This window comes from Podarcis bocagei, assembly GCF_964188305.1.
Source record: "Podarcis bocagei genome assembly, chromosome: 10".
In the NCBI taxonomy this organism is placed as follows: Eukaryota; Metazoa; Chordata; class Lepidosauria; order Squamata; family Lacertidae; genus Podarcis; species Podarcis bocagei.
The window spans coordinates 3,497,317-3,522,204 of NC_138135.1; the positions used below are offsets into that span (position 1 = coordinate 3,497,317).

At 49.2% G+C, this 24,888-nt stretch overlaps 4 protein-coding genes across 7 annotated transcripts in view; 3 read left to right on the forward strand and 1 right to left on the reverse strand.

Annotated features, from left to right (window-relative positions):
• Positions 1 to 24,888, reverse strand: part of LOC308595620 (uncharacterized protein) — a 251,467-nt gene that overhangs the window by 153,207 nt on the left and 73,372 nt on the right. The window lies entirely within an intron of this gene.
• Positions 1 to 24,888, forward strand: part of LOC308595636 (uncharacterized protein) — a 176,285-nt gene that overhangs the window by 141,768 nt on the left and 9,629 nt on the right. The window contains exon 3 of one of the 2 annotated variants that reach the window (XM_081210162.1): positions 21,576 to 21,748. The gene's annotated coding sequence lies outside the window, so the exon portion shown is untranslated. Of the gene's footprint in view, positions 1 to 20,146; positions 20,321 to 21,575; positions 21,749 to 24,888 lie in introns of those variants that run through there. The other variant, XM_081210164.1, reaches the window with a different exon arrangement.
• Positions 3,133 to 24,888, forward strand: part of LOC308595643 (uncharacterized protein) — an 89,484-nt gene continuing 67,728 nt past the window's right edge. The window contains exon 1 of the mRNA XM_081210174.1: positions 3,133 to 5,304. Within this exon, the coding sequence (XP_081066300.1) occupies positions 3,369 to 5,075 (1,707 nt within the window). The 5' untranslated portion in view covers positions 3,133 to 3,368 and the 3' untranslated portion in view covers positions 5,076 to 5,304. The remainder of the gene's footprint in view (positions 5,305 to 24,888) is intronic.
• LOC308595632 (uncharacterized protein) overlaps positions 11,725 to 24,888 on the forward strand; it is a 52,067-nt gene continuing 38,903 nt past the window's right edge. For both annotated transcript variants that reach the window (XM_081210147.1, XM_081210150.1), the window contains exon 1: positions 11,725 to 11,856. The gene's annotated coding sequence lies outside the window, so the exon portion shown is untranslated. The remainder of the gene's footprint in view (positions 11,857 to 24,888) is intronic.

A 24,888-nucleotide genomic window follows, 5' to 3' on the forward strand; every position in this document is an offset into this window, starting at 1 on the left:
CCCATCAGCTTCCCTCACCTGGGTTAGCCGGCCGGTTGAAGACGTTGCTTGAACCCCTGTTGCATGCTGACAGCTTCCTGGGTAATGTGATTGAGAGAGCGGTTGCTGAACAGCTTGGTAGGTTTCTGGATGAAACATCTGCTTTGGATCCATTCCAGTCCGGCTTCCGCGCTGGTCATGGGACCGAGACGGCTCTGGCCGCCCTAACAGATGATCTCCGTAGGCAGCTGGATCGAGGCGGGTCGGGGCTGCTGATTCTTCTAGATCTGTCAGCAGCCTTTGACATGGTCGATCACGAACTCCTGGACCACCGCCTTGCCGATGTGGGGATCCAGGGCACAGTCCTTCAATGGCTGCGCTCGTTTCTCTCTGGTCGGGGACAGAGGGTGGCGCTTGGGGGGGAATTGTCATCGCGCCACTCCTTGGTGTGTGGAGTGCCTCAGGGTGCGATTCTCTCCCCGATGCTTTTTAACATCTTTATGCGCCCCCTCGCCCAGCTTGTCCGGAGTTTTGGGCTGGGTTGCCATCAGTATGCTGATGACACCCAACTCTATCTGTTGATGGATGGCAATCCTGACTCGGCCCCAGACACACTGACCAGATGTCTGGAAGCTGTGGCTGGATGGTTACGTGGGAGCCAGTTGAAGTTAAATCCTTCAAAGACAGCGGTCCTCTGGCTGGGGCGGGACGATATGGGATTGAGGGGGCAACTCCCATCTCTTGCAGGGGTGCAATTAGTGCCAGCACCGTCCGTTAAGAGTTTGGGTGTAATCTTCGATACCTCCCTCTCTATGGAGGCGCAGATTACAGCTATAACAAAGGTGGCATTTTTTCATCTCCGCCAAGCTAAGCAGTTGGCCCTTTATCTCTCTTGCCCTGACCTAGCCACTGTGATCCATGCGACGGTCACCTCCAGATTGGATTATTGTAACTCGCTCTACGTGGGGCTGCCCTTGAGACTGACCCAGAAACTCCAGCGGGTGCAGAATGCCGCGGCGAGACTCCTTATGGGGTCTTCGCTGCGAGATCACATTCATCCGGTACTATACCAGCTGCACTGGCTCCCGGTGGAGTACAGGATCAGGTTTAAGGTGCTGGTTTTAACCTTTAAAGCCCTATACAGCCTAGGACCCTCGTACCTACGGGACCGCCTCTCCTGGTATGCCCCACAGAGAAACCTACGGTCCGCAAATAATAACATCCTCAAGGTCCCAGGCCTCAGAGAGGTTAGGCTGGCCTCAACTAGAGCCAGGGCCTTCTCGGCTGTGGCTCCAATCTGGTGGAATGCTCTGTCACAAGAGACTAGGGCCCTGCGGGACCTGACATCTTTCCGCAGGGCCTGCAAGACAGAGTTGTTCCGCCAGGCCTTTGGTCAGGGCGCAGCCTGACTCCCTCCTCTGGCAACCTGCACAGAATTTTGCTTAATTGGTTGCCATCAATTTGATTTAATTAATTTTTATAATGAAATATTTTTAGATTGTGTGACTATTTTACTGTTTGATTATTTGATTGTTGTTAGCCGCCCTGAGCCCAGCTTCGGCTGGGGAGGGCGGGATATAAATAAATTTTATTATTATTATTATTATTATTATTATTCTGGAAGCTACAGGTGAGAGCTGAGTGCAGGGTGGGAACCAAGGGTGGAAAAATGACCCCATGAGGTTCAGGACATGTCCCCCACCAAAGGAACTACTCCTCCCCAACACCCCATGACATGTAGATTCAGGTAGGTAGCCGTATTGGTCTGACGCAGTTGAAATAAAAAATTGTCCAGTAGGACCTTAGAGACCAACTATGATTGTTCTAGATATAAGCTTTTGTGTGCATGCACACTTCTTCAGATGCACTGACACAGATGTCACCAGACCCTTGTATATTGTGGGAGGGTGGGGTGGGGTTTTTCTCTGAAGGGTACTCCTACTACCATCTCCCCCTACCCATCACTATATGAAGAAGTGTGCATGCACACAAAAGCTAATGCCTAGAAAAAAATTGCTGCTGTTGTTGTTGTTTTTTAGTCGATTAGTCGTGTCCGCCCCTTCATGACCCCATGGACCAGAGCAGGCACTCCTGTCTTCCACTGTCTCCTGCAGTTTGGTCAAACTCATGCTGGTCGCTTCAAGAACACTGTACCACCATCTCATCCTCTGTTGTCCTCTTCTCCTTGGGCCCTCCATCTTTCCCAAAATCAGGGTCTTTTCCAGGGAGTCTTCTCTTCTCATGAGGTGGCCAAAGTCATGGAGTCTCAGCTTCAGGATCTGTCCTTCCAGTGAGCACTCAGGGCTGATTTCCTTCAGAATAGAGAGGTTTGATCTTCTTGCAGTCCATGGGACTCTCCAGAGCCTCCTCCAGCACCAGAATTCAAAAGCATCCATTCTTTGGCCATCAGCCTTCTTTATGGTCCAGCTCTCACTTCCATACATCACTACTGGGAACACAATAGCTTTAACTATATGGACCTTTGTTGGCAAGGTAATGTCCCTGCTTTTTAAGACGCTGTCTAGGTTTGTCATTGCTTTTCTCCCAAGACCCTAAGGTGCTACTGGACTATTTTTGTTACTTTTTTACTTGAACTGTGTCATGGCTACCTACCATTAAGTACAGTTATCTCCTTGCCTTGAATATCCTGCTTTTCAGTGCCAGATTAGGATAGTCCTCTATCAGAAGACAAGGACAGGATCAGGCAGCACGTCATCATTATAAAGCACCATTGGGGTGGGTGTTTCTGCCTGGGATTCCCATCTGCGTTCCTTCTGATTCTCCTGCTCTCTCCATGCAATGTGAGGCACGTAGACAGAGGTCCATCTCCAAGAACAGGAGCTTCCCTGAGCACCTATTCAGCTGACCCCAAGCACAAAGCGTTGTCACTAGTTCACTGACTGACCCAGACCACAGTCCCTGGAAAAGAAGAAGGCCTGAGTCTCCCAAAATAGTCCATATGGACCTCCTGAGGTCAGCGGGACTGTGAAGGTGATTCATGAAGATCTAGAGGTGGAAATGGGGGCAACCACTTGATTTGAGGACAACAGTATTCCAAGATCATGCTGTGTTATTAAAGATGATTGAGGATTATGAAAGGTTCCTGATGTCTTACTACCATTTGACATCATACCATTTTCATTTTCTAAAAATTGGGAACATGGGTAGGACATGGGAGAATGTAGGAGATGTTGAAATAAGAGAAGGTGCTAATGGCGGTTGATGTGTTCTCTTTCCCTTTGTTCTCTTTCTTGAAACCCAAACAGGATTTCCTTTCTGCCCACTCTGAAAAAGGGGATGGAGGAGACAGAATTGCAGAGGACAGGGCACCTTTCATTTCATTAGGAATAGCCATTAAAATGTGTGAAACGTGGAATATGCTTCACTGAATGAGCACACATAGTTCACATCAACGAACACATAAAGGAAAGAACCCATTTAAAGGTATGGAGTGCGGAAAGAGCTTCTCTTTCAATGCAAAACTTAGAACACACCAGCGGACTCACACAGAGAGAAAACGTTTTACGTGCAGGGAGTGTGGGAAGAACTTCAGTCAGAGTGGAAACCTTAAATTGCACAAACAGTCTCACACAGGGGAGAAACCATATAAATGTATGGAGTGTGAAAAGAGCTTTAGTGATAGTGGAAACCTTAGAAAACATCAACGGACACACACAGGAGAGAAACCATATGAATGTATGGAGTGTGGAAAGAGCTTTAGTGATAATGGAAAGCTTAGAATACACGAACGGACTCACACAGGGGAGAAACCATTTAAATGCATGGAGTGTGGAAAGAGCTTCAGTCAGAGTGGAGACCTTAGACGACATCAACGGACTCACACAGGGGAGAAACCATTTAAATGCATGGAGTGTGGAAAGAGTTTTAGTGACAGTGGAAGCCTTAGAACACACCAACGGACTCACACAGGGGAGAAACCATTTAAATGCATGGAGTGTGGAAAGAGTTTTAGTGACAGTGGAAGCCTTAGAACACATCAACGGACTCACACAGGGGAGAAACCATTTGAATGCATTGAGTGTGGAAAGGACTTCAGTCAGAGTGGACACCTTAGATCACATCAACGGACTCACACAGGGGAGAAACCATTTAAATGTATGGAGTGTGGAAAGAGTTTTAGTGATCGTGGAAGCCTTAGATCACATCAACGGACTCACACAGGGGAGAAACCATTTGAATGCATGGAGTGTGGAAAGGACTTCAGTCAGAGTGGACACCTTAGAAATCATCAATGGACTCACACAGGGGAGAAAACATTTAAATGTGTGGAGTGTGGAAAGAGTTTCTTTTGTAATATAGGCCTTAAATCACATCAACGGACTCACACAGGAGAGAAACCATTTACATGTCTGGAGTGTGGAAAGAGCTTCAGTCAGAGTTCACACCATAGAAGACATCAACAGACACACACAGGGGAGAAACCATTTAAATGTATCGAGTGTGGAAAGAGTTTCCGTTGTAATACAAGCCTTAGATCACATCAACGGACTCATACAGGGGAGAAACCATTTACTTGTATGGAGTGTGGAAAGAGCTTCAGTTATAGTAGAAACCTGAGAGTACATCAACAAACTCACATTAATAAGAAACTATTTCAATGTATGGAGTGCAGCAAGAGCTTTAGTGATAGTGGAAGCCTTAGAACACATCAACGGACTCACACAGGAGAGAAACCATATGAATGTATGGAGTGTGGAAAGAGCTTCACTCAGAGTGCAAACCTTAGATCACATCAACGGAGTCACACAGGGGAGAAACCATTTAAATGCATGGAGTGTGGAAAGGACTTCAGTCAGAGTGGAACACTTAAAAAACATCAACAGACTCACACAGGGGAGAAACCACATCAATGTATAGAGTGTGGAAAGAGTTTCCGTTATAATACAAGCCTTAGATCACATCAACGGACTCATACAGGAGAGAAACCATTTAAATGTATCGAGTGTGGAAAGCGCTTCAGTTATAGTGGAAGCCTTAGAAGACATCAACAGACTCACACAGGGGAGAAACCATTTCAATGTATGGAGTACAGTAAATATTTCACTCAGAGTGGAAATCTTAGAAAACATCAGTAGATACACAGGGGATAAACCATTTAAAGGTATGGACTGTGGAAGGAGCTTCAGTCAGAGTGGAAGCCTTGATTTATGTCAACAAACTCACACAAAAGACAAACTATATAAATATCAGGAAAGTAGATAGAGGTTCACTCAGTGGAAGTTCAAAATCAACAGAATCATGGACAGGAAGAACTTTAAGAGTTGAAACCCTTCAAACCATCAACAAACTCAGAGAGGAGAAGCAGTTTGAATGAAAAGACTGCAAGAAGTGCTTTATTTATAAAGGAGTGATCAAGGAGCACCCAGGGACTCTCACATGGGAGAACCCATTTAGATGTATGGAGTGTGGGACTTCTTCCTCTCAGAGTCCACTCTGAGCAATGAACTCAGCAGGAAATCATTCCTAAAAGCATCAGGTATATGTGAAGTTCTGGTGTTTATATGTAAAACATTATAATAATCAAATAATGAAGGCAGCATCTCACAGTGGTGAGTATAATTTTAGATGAAAGTACTTTTGGTTTTTGCACCAAATTCTGTCACACACACCCCACCGCATGATCTCCAAGCACTGCTTCTTCACCAGAAATTCATCGCTGCCTCCTGCCCTGTGTGTTCTGAAGAAAACTTGAAATACTGAAATTGAATGGGAGATTTCCCCCAAGCCTAATTTCAAGAGGGGGAAGGAGGGGCTGCAGGTACCAGGGAATTCTCCTGGGGGGCCCATCTTCACTCATGAACCCCATGAGGCAACCCCAGAGCTCTTGCTCATTTCGGGGGGTTGAGGAAGATAGCATTTTTCCATAGTCCCAGAAGTTTTGATTCATGTACTCTGGAGTTTTCCTACCAGAGGACAACAGTGCTGTGGCTGCTGTTGTTGTCATGGACTCGCTGGTGGGGGGAGGCACCAGTCTGGGGGACCCACAAGGGAAGAAGGCTCAGAGCCTGGGGACTGGTGGTGGGATGAGCCGAAAGGGGGAGAAAAGGGAGCAGACCGGAAGGGAAGGTGTTGCAAGCTGAGGAGGAAACAGGGTTTGATGAGAGGGAAGAGGCTGGGGCAGAGAGCAGTTCGGGCTTAGAGGGAGGAGAGGAGGGGGCCAGGAGACCCAGAGGAGGCCGGCTGCTGAAGCATCCAGGGAGACTCCCCTTCCTGCTGTGACCAGCTCCCCTCTCCCCTGGTCTAGAGCACACAGGGAAATCCAGTTCAGACCCCATGAGGCTGTACATGATATTAACAGGTGTTTGGTTTTTTGTCCCAACATGCATCACTTTAATCTTATTGATAATGAACTGTATTTTCTTCCCATTCACCCCACTTGGAGAAGTCCCTTTGGAGCTCCTTGCAATCTCTCTTTGTTTGAACAACCCTGGACAATTTGCTGCCATCAGCAAACTGCCCCCTCCCTGCTCCATCCTAAGTCTAGATCATTTATGAACAAGTTGAAAAGCCACAGGTCCCAATACTGATCTTGAGGGGACTCTGCTTTCTGCTCCTCTCCATTCAAAGAACTGTCTGTTTACTCTCTCTTGGACTTTATTGTTCAGCCGTGACTCCTGCTAATTGATTTGCGAACCTCAATTAGCAATTTATGGCCGCCCGGCACACTTCCCCTGCGTAGCTCTCAGTCACGTCTCAGCAGAGTTTCACACAGCGGTGTAAGACTGTCACGTATCTTGGCTCAGCTTCCAGACAAACACACACAGTACAGGTTTGTCTATTTACAGCTGTTTATTCCAACAAAACTCCGGAAAAACCGGGACTGCTTGCAGCCATTACAAAGCTGCTCTTTTCCCCTCACAGCATAGAGTGAGACTGACAAACTCCTCCCAAGCTCCTCCCAAGCTTCCAAAACTGACATCAGAATGCTGAGGCATCATGGGAACAACTTAACCTGTTAAGTTCCACATCCCACACTCTCTTGGTGTTTCTGAAGGAGGGCTGCCTTCCTGGTGGTGGGATGGCTTTGAGCCGAAAGAGGGAGAAAAGGGAGCAGACCGGAAGGGAGATTTTGCAAGCTGAGGAGGAAACAGGGTTTGATGAGCGGGAAGATGCTGGGGCAGAGAGCAGTTTAGGCTCAGAGGGAGGAGAGGAGGGGGCCAGGAGACCCAGAGGAGGCCGGCTGCTGAAGCATCCAGGGAGACTCCCCCTCCTGCTGCGACCAGCACATGCCTTTGAGTCTGGCGGTTAGAACTCTTAGAATGTGGGGATCCCATTTTTCAACCAAAGCAAAAACCCGCTAGCCTTTTCCCAGGTCTTGCCTGACGTGACAGTCATTCATCTTCTCTACGAAGGACTCTACAAAGTCCTTCTCCCTCCCTTTATTTACCATGGGGTCCCAGCACCCTTTTCTGCCTCTTACACGCTAGGGAAAAGAGTCCCTTTCCATTGGACCCTTGGCAGCCCAGTGCCAAATCCGGCTGCTCCAGTGAGAACGGAAAGGAACTGTAAACGCCCTTGCGCTCTGACGCGCACCAGTCACTTCCTTCCGGATCTTGGTGCTGCCAGTGCAGCTGCATTTACGAGAAAAAGAGAAATTGGAAACCGAGCCCAAGTCCCTTGCTATCCAAACTGGCCACTTGGACTAGCCTTGGGGCATCTTCCTTGGGAAAAAGGAAAAGTTTCAGATCACAGGTTCCCCGACAGGGAATGAGAGCTTTGATTGGCGTTCTCCCCTTGCAGTTCATTGCCTCTCTAATTGCAGAACCCCAATTCTCCCGTTCTCCCCTCCCCCTCCTTGCTACCTCTTGCCAGGAAGGCTGGGTGGGTGGAAGGGGTGGGTTCTACAGGATTAACATATGGAGGAGGGAGGGGGAAACATGCAGAGTTGGAGCATGTATTGAAAGGCATGTTCTGAGTACCGGTGGTAAGAGAACAATGGGGTCTTAGTTTGCATAGTCTGTCACCTGGCCGAGCCTGGAGGAAGGGTAGACTGGGTGATTTGGCATCAATGAGGTCTTTCCTGGGTGTACGTGACCGTGACCTCCCGTTTGAGGGATTATGGAAGGTACTAGGCAGTCTTGAAGTCCTGAGGAAATTGAGCAGTTTGGTATTGAAAGCAAGAGAATCGGTGGTAAGGGTGATTTTCTATGAATTTTTATATATTTTTAGCCCTTTGAAACAGTGGCAGCTCATTTTGGAAACGAATTGATACAATATCAATTTTGATGGGCTTAGCAAGGATACGAGGTGCCAGTCCATTGTTCTCCCATCAGGGAGCTGTCAACAGCTTGTCAGAAGGTGAATGAGGCCTGTAGGAGCTGACACTGCAGACCAAATGCATTGTCTTGATTGGCTGGAGGCTGCGTTTGGTGCAGGCTGATTGGTCAGGACACTCCCGTAGGCAGATAGTCTGTTCATTCATAAAATACACTACTAGCTCCTACCCAGGGAAATGAAATGGGAAATGGGCGCAGGGAAAGGACACTTTAAAAGCATGAGGTATATGTGAAGTTCTGGTGTTTATAATGAAATAATGAAGGGAACATCTCACAATAGTGAGTATAATTTTAGATGAAAGTACCTTTGGTTTTTGCACCAAACTCTGTCACACACACCCCACCGCATGATCTCGCAGCACGGCTTTTTCACCAGAACTTCATTGCTGCCTCCTGCCCTGCGTGTTCTGAAGAAAACTTGAAATACTGAAATTGAATGGGAGCTCAAGCCCTGGAGCTCAAGACCCCTCCATACATCACAGAAGAGGCGTAACCCCAGACCACCCCCCAGAAACATCATACCTACATCACAAAAAAGGTGGTCTACAACAGAAATGTGAATGTTGTCGTTTTTCCTGTCTGCCAGGTTATCTGATAATGGCTTATCTGATTCCCTTTCCTGGTAGTCTGGCCATTCCTTTGAGATGGTGATTTCCCAATTCCTGAGACAATGGGAAGGTTCCCTCACCCCTCCCTCCTTGCAGAGAAAACATTTGGTCAGATTGGGAGTCAAAATGGTTTCAGGGCGGTCTTCCTGAGCTGCTCCAGACATGTGGTCGACATATCTATGTATGTGGTTGGTTGGTACATTTATGAACATTTATTATATATATAAGACCTTAATTTTTTTATTGCATGATTCATCCAGACCAGCCTTTCGCATGATGAATTCTGCATTTATGTTAAATAAGCAGGAAGACAATATACAGCCTTGTCGTCCTCCTTTCCCAATTTTGAACCAATCAGTTGTTCCATATCCAGTTCTAACTGTAGCTTCTTGTCCCACATAGAGATTTCTCAGGAGACATATGAGGTGATCAGGCACTCCCATTTCTTTAAGGACTTGCTATAGTTTGCTGTGGTCGACACAGTCAAAGGCTTTTGCATAGTCAATGAAGCAGAAGTAGATGTCTTTCTGGAACTCTCTAGCTTTCTCCATAATCCAGCGCATGTTTGCAATTTGGTCTCTGGTTCCTCTGCCTCTTCTAAATCCAGCTTGCACTTCTGGGAGTTCTCGGTCCACATACTGCTTGAGCCTGCCTTGTAGCATTTTAAGCATAACCTTGCTAGCGTGTGAAATGAACGCAATTGTGCAGTAGTTGGAGCATTCTTTGGCACTGCCCTTCTTTGGGATTGGGATTCATGTGTTGCAATCATTCAGTTTGTACAAACACGACACTCACACACGACATAGGCAACACTTCTGTTATAAATTCATAGAAAATCAGCCATACATCGGATCTGCACGGTTCAACTTTTATTTTGCACCATGAGGGAAGGACTATCAAAGGGGGAGACTTGACACAAGGCAGCCAACCTGTCCCGCAGTGAGCCCTACTCAATTGCCATGCCAACCGTGATGGTCGTAGACAGAAGATCATTCCACTCACAAAGGAATATGGAAGTGGATTCAGTACAGACTGAAACACAGGGCAGTGACCAGCCCTTCCCTCTGGGGGAAGGAAACAGTGAACTCTTTGTCCTCAGGAATGTAATCCTGGGGAGGAGAAAGAAGGAACCGGACAGGTGACAAGACCCTCAGGTTACCACCACAACTCCTCCTCCAGAGAAGTCACCCATCTCTGAGGTCTCTCAGCCCCACTCACCTCACAGAGTGTTTGTTGTGGGGGAGGAAGGGAAAGGAGAATGTTAGCCGCTTTGAGACTCCTTTGGGAAGTGATAAAGCGGGATACCAAATCCAAACTCTTCTTCTTCTTCTCCCTGAACCCCTCCTCTTTGTGATGTGTCAATGATGTAGTCATGATGTAGTCTTGGGGGTGTAGCTTGGGGGATTAGCAGCTAATAAAAGTTGGGGTCTTCTTTTGTTGGGGGCTTCCATCTTGTTCCACCTGGTGGCAGGTGGGAGTCCTGTGGGGACAGTCTTCCATCAAGACCAAGCCGACTGGCTGCTCTTTTGCTCTGCTCTTCCTGGCTGGTCTCCTTGTTTCTGGTCCAAGGGAGCCCTCAGATTTCTCCCTTAAGACATGGAATCTGCTTCTTGCTACAATTGTATCGGCTGTTTTTCTGAGCCTCTTGGCTGTTGTGCAGGGACGGTGTCTGTGTCTGTTAATGGCAAAAACTGAGGGCTCTCTTGGACAAAAACAAAGACACCAACCAGGATAACTTGGAGCAAAACAGCAGCCTGTAGGCTTGGCCTTTATTGAACTGTTGCAACAGGGTGCTCCCCTCACTTGCAGGAGAGAGGAAGAACCCAGAAAAATGCTGTGCAAGGGCTTATAAAGACTTTTGAAATTGCCACCCTGTAGATCAAGACATCATACATACATCACAGAAAGGAGGGGTTGAGGGAGGAGTTGTGGTGGTAACCTGAGTGTCCTGTCACCTGACTGGTTCCCCCTTTCCCCCTCCCCATGAGTACTTTCCAGGTGACAGAGGGGAGTTTGCAGTTTCCTGCCCCCAGAGGGAAGATCTGATCATTGTCCTTTGTTCCAGTCTGTGCTGAATCCACTCCCATATGCAAGTTCTTTGTGATCTTGATGGTCTTCTGTCTGGGATCATCAGGGTTGGCATAGCAACTGGGCAGGGCTCCTGTGGATGTGCTGGTATGCTGAAGGGATTATGGCTGGGCTGTATCAAACCTTCCCCATTTTGTAGTCCTTCCTTCATGGAGTAAAATAAAAGTGGAACAGTGCAAATCCGATGTATGGTTGATTTTCTTGAATTTATAAGAGAAGTATAGCGTATGCAGTGTGTGAGTGTGTGTGAAGTTTGTAGAAACTGAATGATTGGGGGGGGGGGTTTCCTGTTACAGTGTCCACGGTCATTGTCCTGGCCTTAGTCAGAGGCTGGGGTGGGGAGCTGGGATTTGGGGGGGGGGTCGTTTAGCTGCCCCCCGTTCCTGGTTTGAACAGCGCCATGACCTAAAACACGGAAGGATCTAAGCTCGTGGGGTGGGGGAGGGGAGGATGTTGCAATGCAAACCTTGTAGGAGGGACGGGACCCACTTTGCAGCTGGATCTCCGGGATCAGCCCCTCCCCCGCTCTCCTGATCCAGAACGAAGAGGGGAGGGGGGAAACCTTCCTCTCCCCCCCCCTCAATCCTTTCCCTCCCCTCCCGGCACATCCTCCTCTCACCCCGCCCCCACAACCCCAGATCCCGCCCCCAAACATCCCACCCCTTCCTCCTCCTCCTCCAATCCGGCTTCTGTTCCGGGAATGTGGGGGGGGGTGAGCCCCCTCCCAGCCTGCCTGCTTCTGCCGGAAGTGGAGCTTCCACTCCGGATTGCTGCTCTGCCCCGTAGCTCTAGAGGGGGCGCTTTCGGAAAGGGGAGGGAGGAGGCAGGGGACCCCCCCCCCGTGGATGTTGCAGGAAAGGAGGATCGGGAGCGAGGACAAAGAGGTAAAGGGGTCGGGGGGGGGAGGGGAGAAGAGGACCCAAAGACCCCTCCAGCTCCCCCAAGCGCCTTCCGTGGGGCCTGGATCCCGCCACGCGTGCTGCGAAGGGGCGGAGATGGGGCGCCCACCCACGAGGACTCCCTGGCCCCGTTTCCCCCGCGCAGATATCCCTGGGGCGCGGAGAGAAGCCAGGATAGAGACCCCCCTGTCCCCCCTTGCTCGTCTTGGGGGCAATAGGGACGGAAAGATGGGTTGCGCCTGGCGAGGGGTGAGCCAAGGGGGCGTCTGGGTGCAGTGGAGACTCAGGGATGGGGGGCAAGGGCGGGGGGAGGAGGCGGGAGGAGCCGAGGACCCAGAGACCCCTCCAACTCCCCAAGCGCCTTCCGTGGGGCCTGGATCCCTGCGCGCGTGCTGCGAAGGGAGCTTTCCTCGCAGGGCGGACCCCTCGCCCCGTTTCCCAGGCTCCGCGCGTCCCATGAAAGGGTTAAGGGGCGCGAGAGACGCCTGGATAGAGACCCCCCCAGTCCCTCCCTTGCTCCTGTTCGGGGGGGGGCCCTAGGATGGAGAGATGGGGCGCGCAGGGCGAGGTGTCAGTCGCGCTAGAGTGCAGGGGAAACTGCGGGAGAGAGGGAGGGGGAAGGGAAGAGGAGCACTGGGGGGGGAGATAGGAAGACCAATTTTTTTGGGGGGGGCGTCTCAATCATGGCTTCCTTGGGCAATCTTCGAAGGGGCCGCCTTGGCTTCTCCCTCAAGCCCAGGAATGCCCCCCCTTCAAGGCGACCAGAGAGGGATCCCTGGAAAGTGGGGGTCCAGTCCCCGTCCCTCGCCTTCCTGCAATCTCCATCCTCTTCTGACCCCATAAGTCCCTACCCTGTCCGGACGCAGCACTTCTGCCCAGTCCAACCACTGGTCCCCTGGAGAGGAGAGGAAATCCCCAGAGGAAGAGGGGAGGGGAGGGGCCTTCTCAGAAGCGGCTCTTGGTTTCCGCAATCCCACCCAGGAAGCAGCCAGAAACATTTTCCTCTCTCTCAGGCTTCCATCTTTATTGTCTTTTCCACTGAGGATGAGGATAATGTACACCTGTCCTCAGAAACAGGGGTGCAGAGTCCATGGAATGGCTCTCAGGATTGATACAGAAGTTGCACCTCAAAAGCATTTCTGTTCCTCTTATTCTTTGTAGGCAGTGTCAGAGTGACTGACAAGCTGAGATACAACCCATTATCATCCCATGACAGTGACTGCATGAATCTTCCCAGTCAAAGGACCCATTTTCATGATAGACAGTGCCTGGGGCTGGAGGCTCTACACACAGGGTGTGCCTGTGGAGGCCAAAAACTGCCAGTATTAGCACAGATGAGGTGTGTGTCATTCCCAAATTTTCAGACTGTATGTGAATGAAAGTTTGTGGGTGGGATTATAATTTATGGCAACCCTGTGATTTTCTCTGCCCATAACATTTCGTAAGCTAATATTGGAGTAAAAATTCCAAAATAACTACAAATAATCACAAGATAATAATAATAGTACAGTGGTCCTTCGGGTTAAGAAGTGAAATTGTTCTGCAGGTCCGTTCTTAATCTGAAACTGTTCTTAACCTGAAGCACCACTTTAGCTAATGGGGCCACCACGCCGCTGGAGCACAATTTCTGCCCTCATCCTGAAGCAAAGTTCTTCACTAAAGGTACTATTTCTGGGTTAGCAGAGTCTGTAACCTGAAGCTCTTGTAACTTGAGGTACCACTCTAGACATTATAGTATTAGTATTTTCCCCCAGCCACTCTGGGCAGCTTCCAGTACATATAGTTAAAGGTAAAGGGACCCCTGACCATTAGGTCCAGTCGTGGCCAACTCTGGGGTTGCAGCACTCATCTCGCTTTATTGGCTGAGGGAGCTTGCGTACAGCTTCCGGGTCATGTGGCCAGCATGACTAAGCCGCTTCTGGCAAACCAGAGCAGCACACGGAAACGCCGTTTACCTTCCCACCAGAGCGGTACCTACCGTATTTTTCGCTCTATAAGACACACCTAGTTTTGGGGGGAGGATTCCAAGAAAAAAAGATTTTTGAAATCCAGAAGCCAGAACAGCAAGAGGAATCTGGCTTCTGAGATACTGTGTGGCTGTTCTGGCTTCTGGGATAACAGCGCCAAGGGCAGCAGGATGAAGAGGCTAAGGCAGAAGCTAGGACAGACGCCTCGCTGAAGGGGCGCTGCGCAGTTCTCCCTCTTTACGCAGCCGAAGACTGATAAGCATAACAGGACCCAAAAATAGCAAAAATGTAACTCTGACTTAGCATTCCAAAACAGCACTCAAGTAAGAAACAGACAAGCAGAGTAGAGTAATATCAAAATATGAAGTGGGAGCAGGTGCATTTCAATACTGTAATTTATATATAATTCAATGTCAGAGTAACCCTGGGACTAGATAAAAAGCCTCCAGGTGGACGTGCCCCATCTGCCCTTCACTTTCCTCTTCCGCACAGGCAGAATCTGCCTTCTCGACTGTGGGATTCACGGTTGTTCTCCTCCTCTGCATCCACCAGGGCTTGACTTCAGGTGCAGCAGAATTCCCCAGTGCCCCAAGGATTTGAGACCCATCAGCTTTCCTCACCTGGTTAAGCCGGCCAGTGGAAGCCGTTCCTTGAACCCCTGTTGCATGCTGACAGCTTCTGGAAGCCACAGGTGAGACCTGAGTGCGGGGTGGGGACCAAGGGTGGAAAAATGACCCCAGAAGGTGTAGGACACGTCCCCCACCAAAGGAACTACTGCTCCCCAACACCCCATGACATCTAGATTCAGGTAGGTAGCCGTATTGGTCTGAAGCACTTGAAATAAAAAATTAAAAAATAGTCCAGTAGCACCTTAGAGACCAGCTAATTTTGTTCTAGGTATAAGCTTTCGTGTGCATGCACACTTCTTCAGATACACTGAAACAGATGTCACCAGACCCTTGTATATCGTGGGAGGGTGGGGTGGGGTTTTTCTCAGAAAGGTACTCCTACTACCATCTCCCACTACCCTTCACTATATGAAGAAGTGTGCAAGCACATGAAGTGTGCAAGCACTTGATCCCTAAGTGCTGTTGCTGTTGTTGTTGTTTATTCGTTTAGTTGTGTCCGACTCTTCGTGACCCCCTGGACCAGAGCACGCCAGGCACTCCTGTCTTCTACTGCCTCCCGCAGTTTGGTCAAACTCATGCTGGGAGCTTCGAGAACACTGTCCAACCATCTCGTCTTCCATTGTCTCCTTCTCCTTGTGCCCTCCATCTTTCCCAACATCAGGGTCTTTTCCAGGGAGTCTTCTCTTCACATGAGGTGGCCAGAGTCTTGGAGCCTCAGCTTCAGGATCTGTCCTTCCAGTGAGCACTCAGGGCTGATTTCCTTCAGAATGGAGAGGTTTGATCTTCTTGCAGTCCATGGGACTCTCAAGAGTCTCCTCCAGCACCATAATTGAAAGCATCCTTTCTTTTGCGATAAGCCTTCTTTATGGTCCAGCTCTCACTTCCATAATCACTACTGGGAAAACAATAGCTTTAACTATATGGACCTTTGTTGGCAAGGTGAGGTCTCTGCTTTTTAAGATGCTGTCTAGGTTTCTCAATGCTTTTCTCCCAGGACCCTAAGGTGCTACTGGACTATTTTTGTTAATTTTTTACTTCAACTGTGTCAGACCAAAATGGCTACCTACCATGAAGTACAGTTATCTCCTTGCCTTGAATATCCTGCTTTTCAGTGCCAGACTAGGATAGTCCTCTGTCAGAAGACAAGCACAGGATCAGGCAGCACATCATCATTATAAAGAACCATTGGGGTGGGTGTTTCTGCCTGGGATTCCCATGTGCCATCTGCTTTCCTTCTGCTTCTGCTCTCTCCATGCAATGTGAGGCATGTAGATGGAGGTCCATCTCCCAGAACAGGAGCTTCCCTGAGCACCCATTCAGCTGACCCCAAGCACCAAGCCTTGTCACTAGTTCTCTGACTGACCCAGACCACAATCCCCAGAAAAGACATAGACCTGGGTCTCCCAAAATGGTCCATATGGACCTCCTGAGGTCAGTGGGACTGTGCAGATGATTCATGAAGATCTAGAGGTGGAAACGGGGGCAGCCACTTGATTTGAAAGGCAGTCTCAGAGGACAACAGTATTCCAAGATCATGCTGTGTTATTAAAGATGATTGAGGATTATGAAAGGTTGCTGATGTATTACTACCATTTGACACCTTACCATTTTCATTTCCTAAAAATTGGGAACCTGGCTAGGACATGGGAGAATGTAGGAGATGTTTAAATAGGAGAAGGTGCTAATGGCGGTTGATGGGCCCTTTTTTCTGTGTTCTCTTTTCTGAAACCCAAACAGGATTTCCTTTCTGCCCACTCTGAAAAAGGTGATGGAGAAGACAGAATTGCAGGGGACAGGGCACCTTTCATTTCATTAGGAATAGCCATTAAAATGTGTGAAATGTGGAATATGCTTCACTGAATGAGCACACATAGTTCACATCAACGAACAGAAAAAGGAAAGAACCCATTTAAAGGTATTGAGTGCGGAAAGAGCTTCTCTTTCAATGCAAAACTTAGAAGACACCAGTGGACTCACACAGAGAGAAAACTCACACAGAGAGTATGGGAAGAACTTCAGTCAGAGTGGAAACCTTAAATTGCACAAACGGACTCACACAGGGGGGAAACCATATGAATGTATGGAGTGTGGAAAGGAATTTAGTAATAGTGGAAACCTTGGAAGACATCAACGGGAACACACAGGGGAGAAACTTTATAAATGTATTGAGTGTGGAAAGAGCTTTAGTGATAATGGAAGACTTAGAAGACATCAATGGACTCACACAGAGGAGAAACCATTTAAATGTATAAAGTGTGGAAACGTCTACAGTCAGAGTTGGCACCTGAGAAGACATCAACGTACTCACACAGGGGAGAAACCATTTCAATGTATGGAGTGTGAAAAGAGCTTTAGTGATAGTGGAAGCCTTAGCAGACATCAACAGACTCACACAGGGGAGAAACCATTTAAATGTATGGAGTGTGGAAAGCGCTTCAGTCACAGTGGAAGTCTTAGAAGACATCAATGGATTCACACAGAGGAGAAACCATTTAAATGTATGGAGTGTGGAAAGCGCTTTAGTGATAGTGGAAGCCTTAGCAGACATCAACAGACTCACACAGGGATGAAACCTTTTAAATGTGTGGAGTGTGGAAAGAGCTTCAGTTATAGTGGAAACCTTAGAAGACATCAACATGCTCACATCGGTAAGAAACAATTTAAATGTATGGAGTGCGGAAAGAGCTTTAGTGATAATGGAAAACTTAGAACTCATCAACGGACTCACACGGAAGAAACCATTTAAAAGTATGGAGTAAATGATAAATGCTTCACTCAGAGTGGAAATCTGAGAAAACATCAGCAGACACACAGGGGAGAAACCATTTAAAGGTATGGATTGTAGAAGGAGCTTCAGTCAGAATGGAAGCCTTGATTTATGTCAACAAACTCACACAAAAGACAACCCATATAAATATCAGGAAATTAGATAGAGGTTCACTCTTAGTGGAAGTTCAAAATCAACAGACCCATGGACAGGAAAGACTGCAAAAAGTGCTTTATTTATATTGGAGTGATTAAGAAACATCTAGGGACTCTCACATGGGAGAACCCATTTAGATGTATGGAGTGTGGGACGTCTTCCTCTCAGAGTCCACCCTGAGCAATGAATTCAGCAGGAAATCATTCCTAAAAGCATGAGGTATATTTGATGTTCTGGTGTTTATATGTTAAACTGTTTAATAATGAAATAATGAAGGCAACATCTCACAATCATGAGTATAATTTTAGATGAAAGTACCTTTGGTTTTTGCACCAAACTCTGTCACACACACCCCACCGCATGATCTCCAAGCACCGCTTCTTCACCAGAACTTCATCGCTGCCTCCTGCCCTGCGCGTTCTGAAGAAAACTTGAAATACTGAAATTGAATGGGATATTTCCCCCAAGCCTAATTTCAATAGGGGAAAGGAGGGGCTGCAGGTACCAGGGAAATCTCCTGGGGGGGGGGTCATCTTCACTCATGAACCCCATGGGGCAACCCCAGAGCCCTGCTTATTCCAGGGTTTGGGAAAGAGTGTATTTTTCCATAGTCCCAGAAGTTTTGCTTTAATCATGCTACTCGGGAGTTTTCCTACCAGAGGACCACAGTGCTGTGGCTGCTGTTGTTGTTATGGACTGGCTGGTGGGGGGAGGCACCAGCTGGGGACCCACAAGGGAAGAAGGCTCAGAGCCCAGGGACTTGTGGTGCGATGGCAATAAGCCGAAAGAGGGGAAAAGGGGAGCAGACCGGAAGGGGAGATGCAGTATGAGATTCCAAATTCTTTGTATATGTGTGTAATTTAAATCAATAAAGATTATTTTAAAAAAATAAATCAATTTGTGGCCGGCCTGATCAAGCGTTGCTTCCTCTGGTTAGCCCCACTGGAACTCCAGTTCATTCCAGACCCTGGGGTCTCCAGAGGACTGGTGGCTCCTCCTGGCAAATGGACTGGTGCACGCTCGATCACCGGTCCTTCCTTGCCCCCCCCCCTTGAATCCGGCCAACCGAAGGTCCCAACTGGGGTGCCATCTGTTGTAAACAGAAGCTGCCCTTCTTCCCTTATGGGGGACACAAGAGCCCTTTACAGAGTCCCTTGTGGGTTCTCCATCGGTAGGAGGAAATAACAGAGACATCCAGAGACTATTGAGAAGCAAAGCAGCTAGTAAGCCTGATCTTTATTGATCTGCTGCAACAGGGTGTTCCCCTGAGGAGGACCCCGAACCAAGGTGTGCCAGCGCTTATATAGACATTTTAAATTCCCTGACCTGGAGCTCCAGACCACCCCTGCATTCATCACAGAAGGGGCATAACCCAAGACCACCTACTACAAAAATCTTACCTACATCACAGAAAAGGTGGTCTACAACAGAAATTTGAATGTTGTTGCTTTTCCTGTCTGCCAGGTTATCTGATAATGCCTTATCTGATTCCCTTTCCTGGTAGTCTGGCCATTCCATTGAGATGGTGATTACCCAATTCCTGAGACAACGGGAAGGTTCCCTCACCCGCTCCCTCCTTGCAGAGAAAACATTTGGTCAGTTTGGGAGTCAAAATGGTTTCAGGACGGTCTTCCTGTGCTGCTCCAGACATGTGGTTGACATATCTATGTATGTGCTTGGTTGGTACATTTATGCACATTTATTATCTATATAAGACATTGTAACGGAAAATCTAGGTGTGAGGCTGCTCTGCCACTTAGCTCATCTGACTGAGTCTGCAGGTCCCTTCGGAACAAAAGGAGCGCAGCCAGAGACAAGCATTTATTCAGCTAATATTCTCCTTTCCCTTCCTGCCCCACAACAAACACTCTGTGAGGTGAGTGGGGCTGAGAGACTTCAGAGAAGTGTGACTAGCCCAAGGTCACCCAGCAGCTGCCTGTGGAGGAGTGGAGACGCGAACCCGGTTCCCCAGATTACGAGACTACTGCTCTTAACCACTACACCACACTGGCTATCGACAAGACACTCAGGTTACCACCACAACTCCTCCCTCAACCCCTCCTCTTTGTGATGTGTCAATGATGTAGTCATGATGTAGTGTTGGGGGTGTAGCATGGGGGATTCGGAGCTAATAAAAGTTGGGGTCTTCTTTTGTTGGGGGCTTCCATCTTGTTCCACCTGGGGGCAGGTGGGAGTCCTGTCGCGACAGTCTTCAATCAAGACCAAGCCGACTGGCTGCTCTTTTGCTCTGCTCTTCCTGGCTGGTCTCCTTGTTTCTTGTCCAAGGGATCCCTCAGATTTTGGAATCCGCTTCTGGCTCCAATTGTATCGGCTGCTTTTCTGAGCCTCTTGGCTGTTGTGCATGGACGGGGCCTGTGTCCACGGTCCTTGTCCTGGCCTGAGTCAGAGGCTGGGGTGGGGAGCTGGGATTTGGGGGGGGGTCGTTTAGCTGCCCCCCTCCATTCCTGGTTTGAACAGACCAAGACCTAAAACACGGAGGGATCTAAGTTCGTGGGGTGGGGGAGGGAAGGGGAGGATGTTGCAATGCAAAACTTGTAGGAGGGACGGGACCCACTTTGCAGCTGGATCTCCGGGATCAGCCCCTCCCCCGCTCTCCTGATCCAGAAGGAAGAGGGGAGGGGGGAAACCTTCCTCTCCCCCCCCTCAATACTTCCCCTCCCCTCCCGGCACATCCTCCTCTCACCCCGCCCCCACAACCCCAATTCCCGCCCCCATACGTTGCACCCCCTTCCTCCTCCTCCTCCAATCCGGCTTCTGCTCCGGAAATGAGAGGGGGTGAGCCCCCTCCCAACCTGCCTGCTTCTCCCGCAAGTGGAGCTTCCTCTCCAGATTGCTGCTCTGCCCCACAGCTCTAGGGGGGGGGCGCTAGGATGTTGCAGGAAAGGAGAATCGGGAGCGAGGAGAAAGAGGTAAAGGGGTCCCGGGGGGAGGGGGGAGAAAAGGACCCAAAGACCCCGCCAGCTCCCCCAAGTGCCTTCCGTGGGGCCTGGATCCCGGCACGCGTGCTGCGAAGGGGCGGAGATGGGGCGCCCACCCACGAGGACTCCCTGGCCCCGTTTCCCCCGCGCAGGCATCCCTGGGGCGCGGAGAGAAGCCAGGATAGAGACCCCCCTGTTCCTCCCCCACTCCCGTTGGGGGGCCGTAGGATGGAGAGATGGGGCGGGCAGGGCGAGGTGTCAGTCGCGCCGGAGTGCAGGGGAAACTACGGGAGAGAGGGAGGGGCGAGGAAGGGGAGCACTGGGTGGGGGGGGGAGATAGGAAGAACAGTCTTTGGGGACACGTCTCCATCCTGGCTTCCTTGGGGAATCTCCGGGGGGGCCGCCTAATAATAATAATAATAATAATAATAATAATAATAATAATAATAATAATTTATTATTTATACCCCGCCCATCTGGCTGGGCCTCCCCAGCCACTCTGGGCGGCTTCCATAAAAAGCAAAAATACAGTAAAATATCACATGTTAAAAACTTCCCTGAACAGGGCTGCCTTAAGATGTCTTCTGAATGTCAGGTAGTTATTTATCGCTTTGACATCTGCTGGAAGGGCGTTCCACAGGGCGGGCGCCACTACCGAGAAGGCCCTCTGCCTGGTTCCCTGTAGCTTTGCTTCTCGCAATGAGGGAACCGCCAGAAGGCCCTCGGCGCTGGACCTCAGCGTCCGGGCAGAATGATGGGGGTGGAGACGCTCCTTCAGGTATACTGGACCGAGGCCGTTTAGGGCCTTGGCTTATCCCTCCCGCCCAGGAATCGACCCCCCCTTCAGGGCGACGAGAGAGGGATCACTGGAAAGTGGGGGGTCCAGTCCCCCCTCCCCTTCATTCCTGCAACCTCCATCCTCTTCCCACCCCATAAGTCCCTGCACTGTCCGGACGCAGCACTTCTGCCCAGTCCAACCATTGGTCCCCTGGAGAGGAGAGGAAATCCCGGGGGGAGGGGGGAGGCCTTCTCAGAAGCGGCTCTTGGTTTCCGCAATCCCACCCAGGAACCAGCCAGAAACCTTTTCCTCTCTCTCAGGCTTCCGTCTTTATTGTCTTTTCCACTGAGGATGAGGATAATGTACACCTGTCATCAGAAACAGGGGTGCAGAGTCCATGGAATGGCTCTCAGGATTGATACAGAAGTTGCACCTCAAAAGCATTTCTGTTCCCCCTATTCTTTGTAGGCAATGCCAGAATGACTGACAAGCTGAGATACAATCCATCATCATCCGATGACAGTGACTGCATGAATCTTCCCAGTCAAAGGACCCATTTTCATAATAGACAGTGCCTGTGGCTGGAGGCTCTACACACCAGGTGTGCCTGTGCAGGCCAAAGACTGCCAGTATTAGCACAGGTGAGGTGTGTGACCCCCCCCCCTCCAAATTGACAGACTGTGTGTGAATGAGAGTTTGTGGGTGGGATTATAGTTTACGGCAACCCTGTGATTTTCTCCACCCATAACATTTCGTAAGCTAATATTGCAGTAAAAATTCCAAAATAACTACAAAAAATCACAAGATAATAATAATAGTACCGTGGTACCTCAGGTTAAGAACTGAATTCGCACCAAGCCTTGTCACTAGTTCTCTGATTAACCCAGACCACAGTCCATGGAAGAGATGTAGACCTGGGTCTCCCAAAATGGTCCATATGGACCTCCTGAGGTCAGTGGGACTGTGCAGGTGTTTCATGAAGATCTAGAGGTGGAAACAGGGGCAACTACTTGATTTCAAAGGCATTCTCAGAGGACAACAGTATTCCAAGATCATGCTGTGTTATTAAAGATGATTTAGGGTTATGAAAGGTTGCTGATGCATTACTACCATTCGACATTATACCATTTTCATTTCCAAAAAATTAGGAACATGGGGAGGACATGGGAAAATGTAGGAGATGTTGAAATAAGAGAAGGTGCTAATGGCAGTTGATGTGCCCTTTCCCCCCCTGTGTTCTCTTCCTTGAAACCCAAACAGGATTTCCTTTCTGCCCACTCTGAAAAAGGAGATGGAGAAGACAGAATTGCAGGGGACAGGGCACCTTTCGTTTCATTAGGAATAGCCATTAAAATGTGTGAAATATAGAATATACTTCACTGAATGAGCACACATAGTTCACATCAACGAACACAAAAAGGACAGAACCCATTTAAAGGTATGGAGTGCGGAAAGAGCTTCTCTTTCAATGCAAAACTTAGAACACACCAGCGGACTCACACAGAGAGAAAACGTTTTACGTGCAGGGAGTGTGGAAAGGTTTTCAGTCAGAATGGAAGCCTTGGATCACATCAACGGACTCATACAGGGGAGAAACCATTTAAATGCATGGAGTGTGGAAAACGCTTTAGTGATAATGGAAACCTTAGAAATCACGAACGGATTCATACAGGGGAGAAACCATATAAATGTATCGATTGTGGAAAGAGATTTAGTGATAATGGAAACCTTGCGGTTTTTTCATCTTGCGAAGCAAGCCCATTAGCGGCTTAGCGGATCAGCTGATTAGCGGATCAGCTGATTAGCGGCTTAGCGGATCAGCTGATTAGCGGCTTAGTGGATCAGCTGATAAGTGGCTTAGCGATCAGCTGTTTAGCGGCTTAGTGGATCAGCTGATAAGCGGCTTAGAGGCTTGGGAAAAAGGGGGGGAAACCCTGCAGGAACTCGCAAGACATTTTCGTCTTGCGAAGCGAGCCCATAGGAAATTCATTTTGCGAAGCACCTCCAAAACGGAAAACCCTTTTGTCTAGCGGGTTTTCCATCTTGCGAGGCATTCGTCTTGCGGGGCACCACTGTATACCGTCCTCCTTCTTGTTCCACATAGAGATTTCTCAGGAGACAGATGAGGTGATCAGGCACTCCCATTTCTTTAAGAACTCGCCATAGTTTGCTGTGGTCAACACAGTCAAAGGATGTTCTGTAGTCTCCATAATCCAGCGCATGTTTGCAATTTGGTCTCTGGTACCTCTGTCCCTTCGAAATCCAGCTTGCACTTCTGGGAGTTCTCGGTCCACATACTGCTTAAACCTGCCTTGTAGCATCTTAAGCATAACCTTGCTAGCCTGTGAAATGAGCGCAATTGTGCGGTAGGTGGAGCATTCTTTGGCACTGCCCTTCTTTGGGATTGGGATTCATGTGTGGCAGGAAACCCTCCCCTCAATCATTCAGTTTGTACAAACATGACACTCACACACGACATAGGCAATACTTCTGTTATAAATTCATAGAAAATCAGCGGTACATCGGATCTGCACCGTTCAACTTTTATTTTACACCATGAGGGAAGGACTATCAAAGGGGGGAGGCTTGACACAAGGCAGCCAACACGTCCCAGCGAGCCCTACCCAGTTGGCATTCCAACTTTGATGGTCCTGGACAGAAGATCATTCCACTCACAAAGGACCTGCATATGGAAGTGGATTCAGTAGGGACTGAAACACAGGACAGTGACCATCCCTTCCCTCTGGGGGCAGGAAACAGTTAACTCCCCTTTGTCCTCAGGAATGTAATCATGGGAAGGGGAAAGAAGGAACCGGACAGGTGACAAGACCCTCAGGTTACCACCACAACTCCTCCTCCTTCAAAGAAGTCACACTTCTCTGAAGTCTCTCAGCCCCACTCACCTCACAGAGTGTTTGTTGTGGGGGAGGAAGGGAAAGGAGAATGTTAGCCGCTTTGAGACTCCTGAAGGGGAGTGATAAAGCGGGATATCAAATCCAAACTCTTCTCCTTCTCCCCGAACCCCTCCTCTGTGTGATGTGTCAATGATGTAGTCATGATGTAGTGTTGGGGGTGTAGCATGGGGGATTAGCAGCTAATAAAAGTTGGGGTCTTCTTTTGTTGGGGGCTTCCATCTTGTTCCACCTGGGGGCAGGTGGGAGTCCTGTGGCGACAGTCTTCCATCAAGACCAAGCCGACTGGTTGCTCTTTTGCTCTGCTCTTCCTGGCTGGTCTCCTTGTTTTTTGTCCAAGGGAGCCCTCAGATTTTGGAATCCGCTTGGCTGTTGTGCAGGGACGGTGCCTGTGTCCACGGTCCTTGTCCTGGCCTAAGTCAGAGCTGGGATTTGGGGGAGTCGTTTAGCTGCCCCCCTCCATTCCTGGTTTGAACAGCACCAAGACCTAAAACACGGAGGGATCTAAGCTCGTGGAGTGGGGGAGGGGAGGATCTTCCACTTGTGGGGGGGGGCCCTCTTTGCAGCTGGATCTCCGGGATCAGCCCCTCCCCCGCTCTCCTGATCCAGAAGGAAGAGGGGAGGGGGAAAACCTTCTCCCTCCCCCTCAATCCTTTCCCTCCCCTCCCGGCACATCCTCCTCTCACCCCGCCCCCACCATCCCAAATCCCTCCCCCAATACATTGTTCCTCCTCCTCCTCCTCCAATCCTGCTTCTGTTCCAGGAATGGGGAGTGTGAGGCCCCCCCCCCAAACTGCCTGCTTCTCTCGGAAGTGGAGCTTCCACTCCGGATTCCTGCTCTACCCCGTAGCTCTAGGGCCGCGCGATTT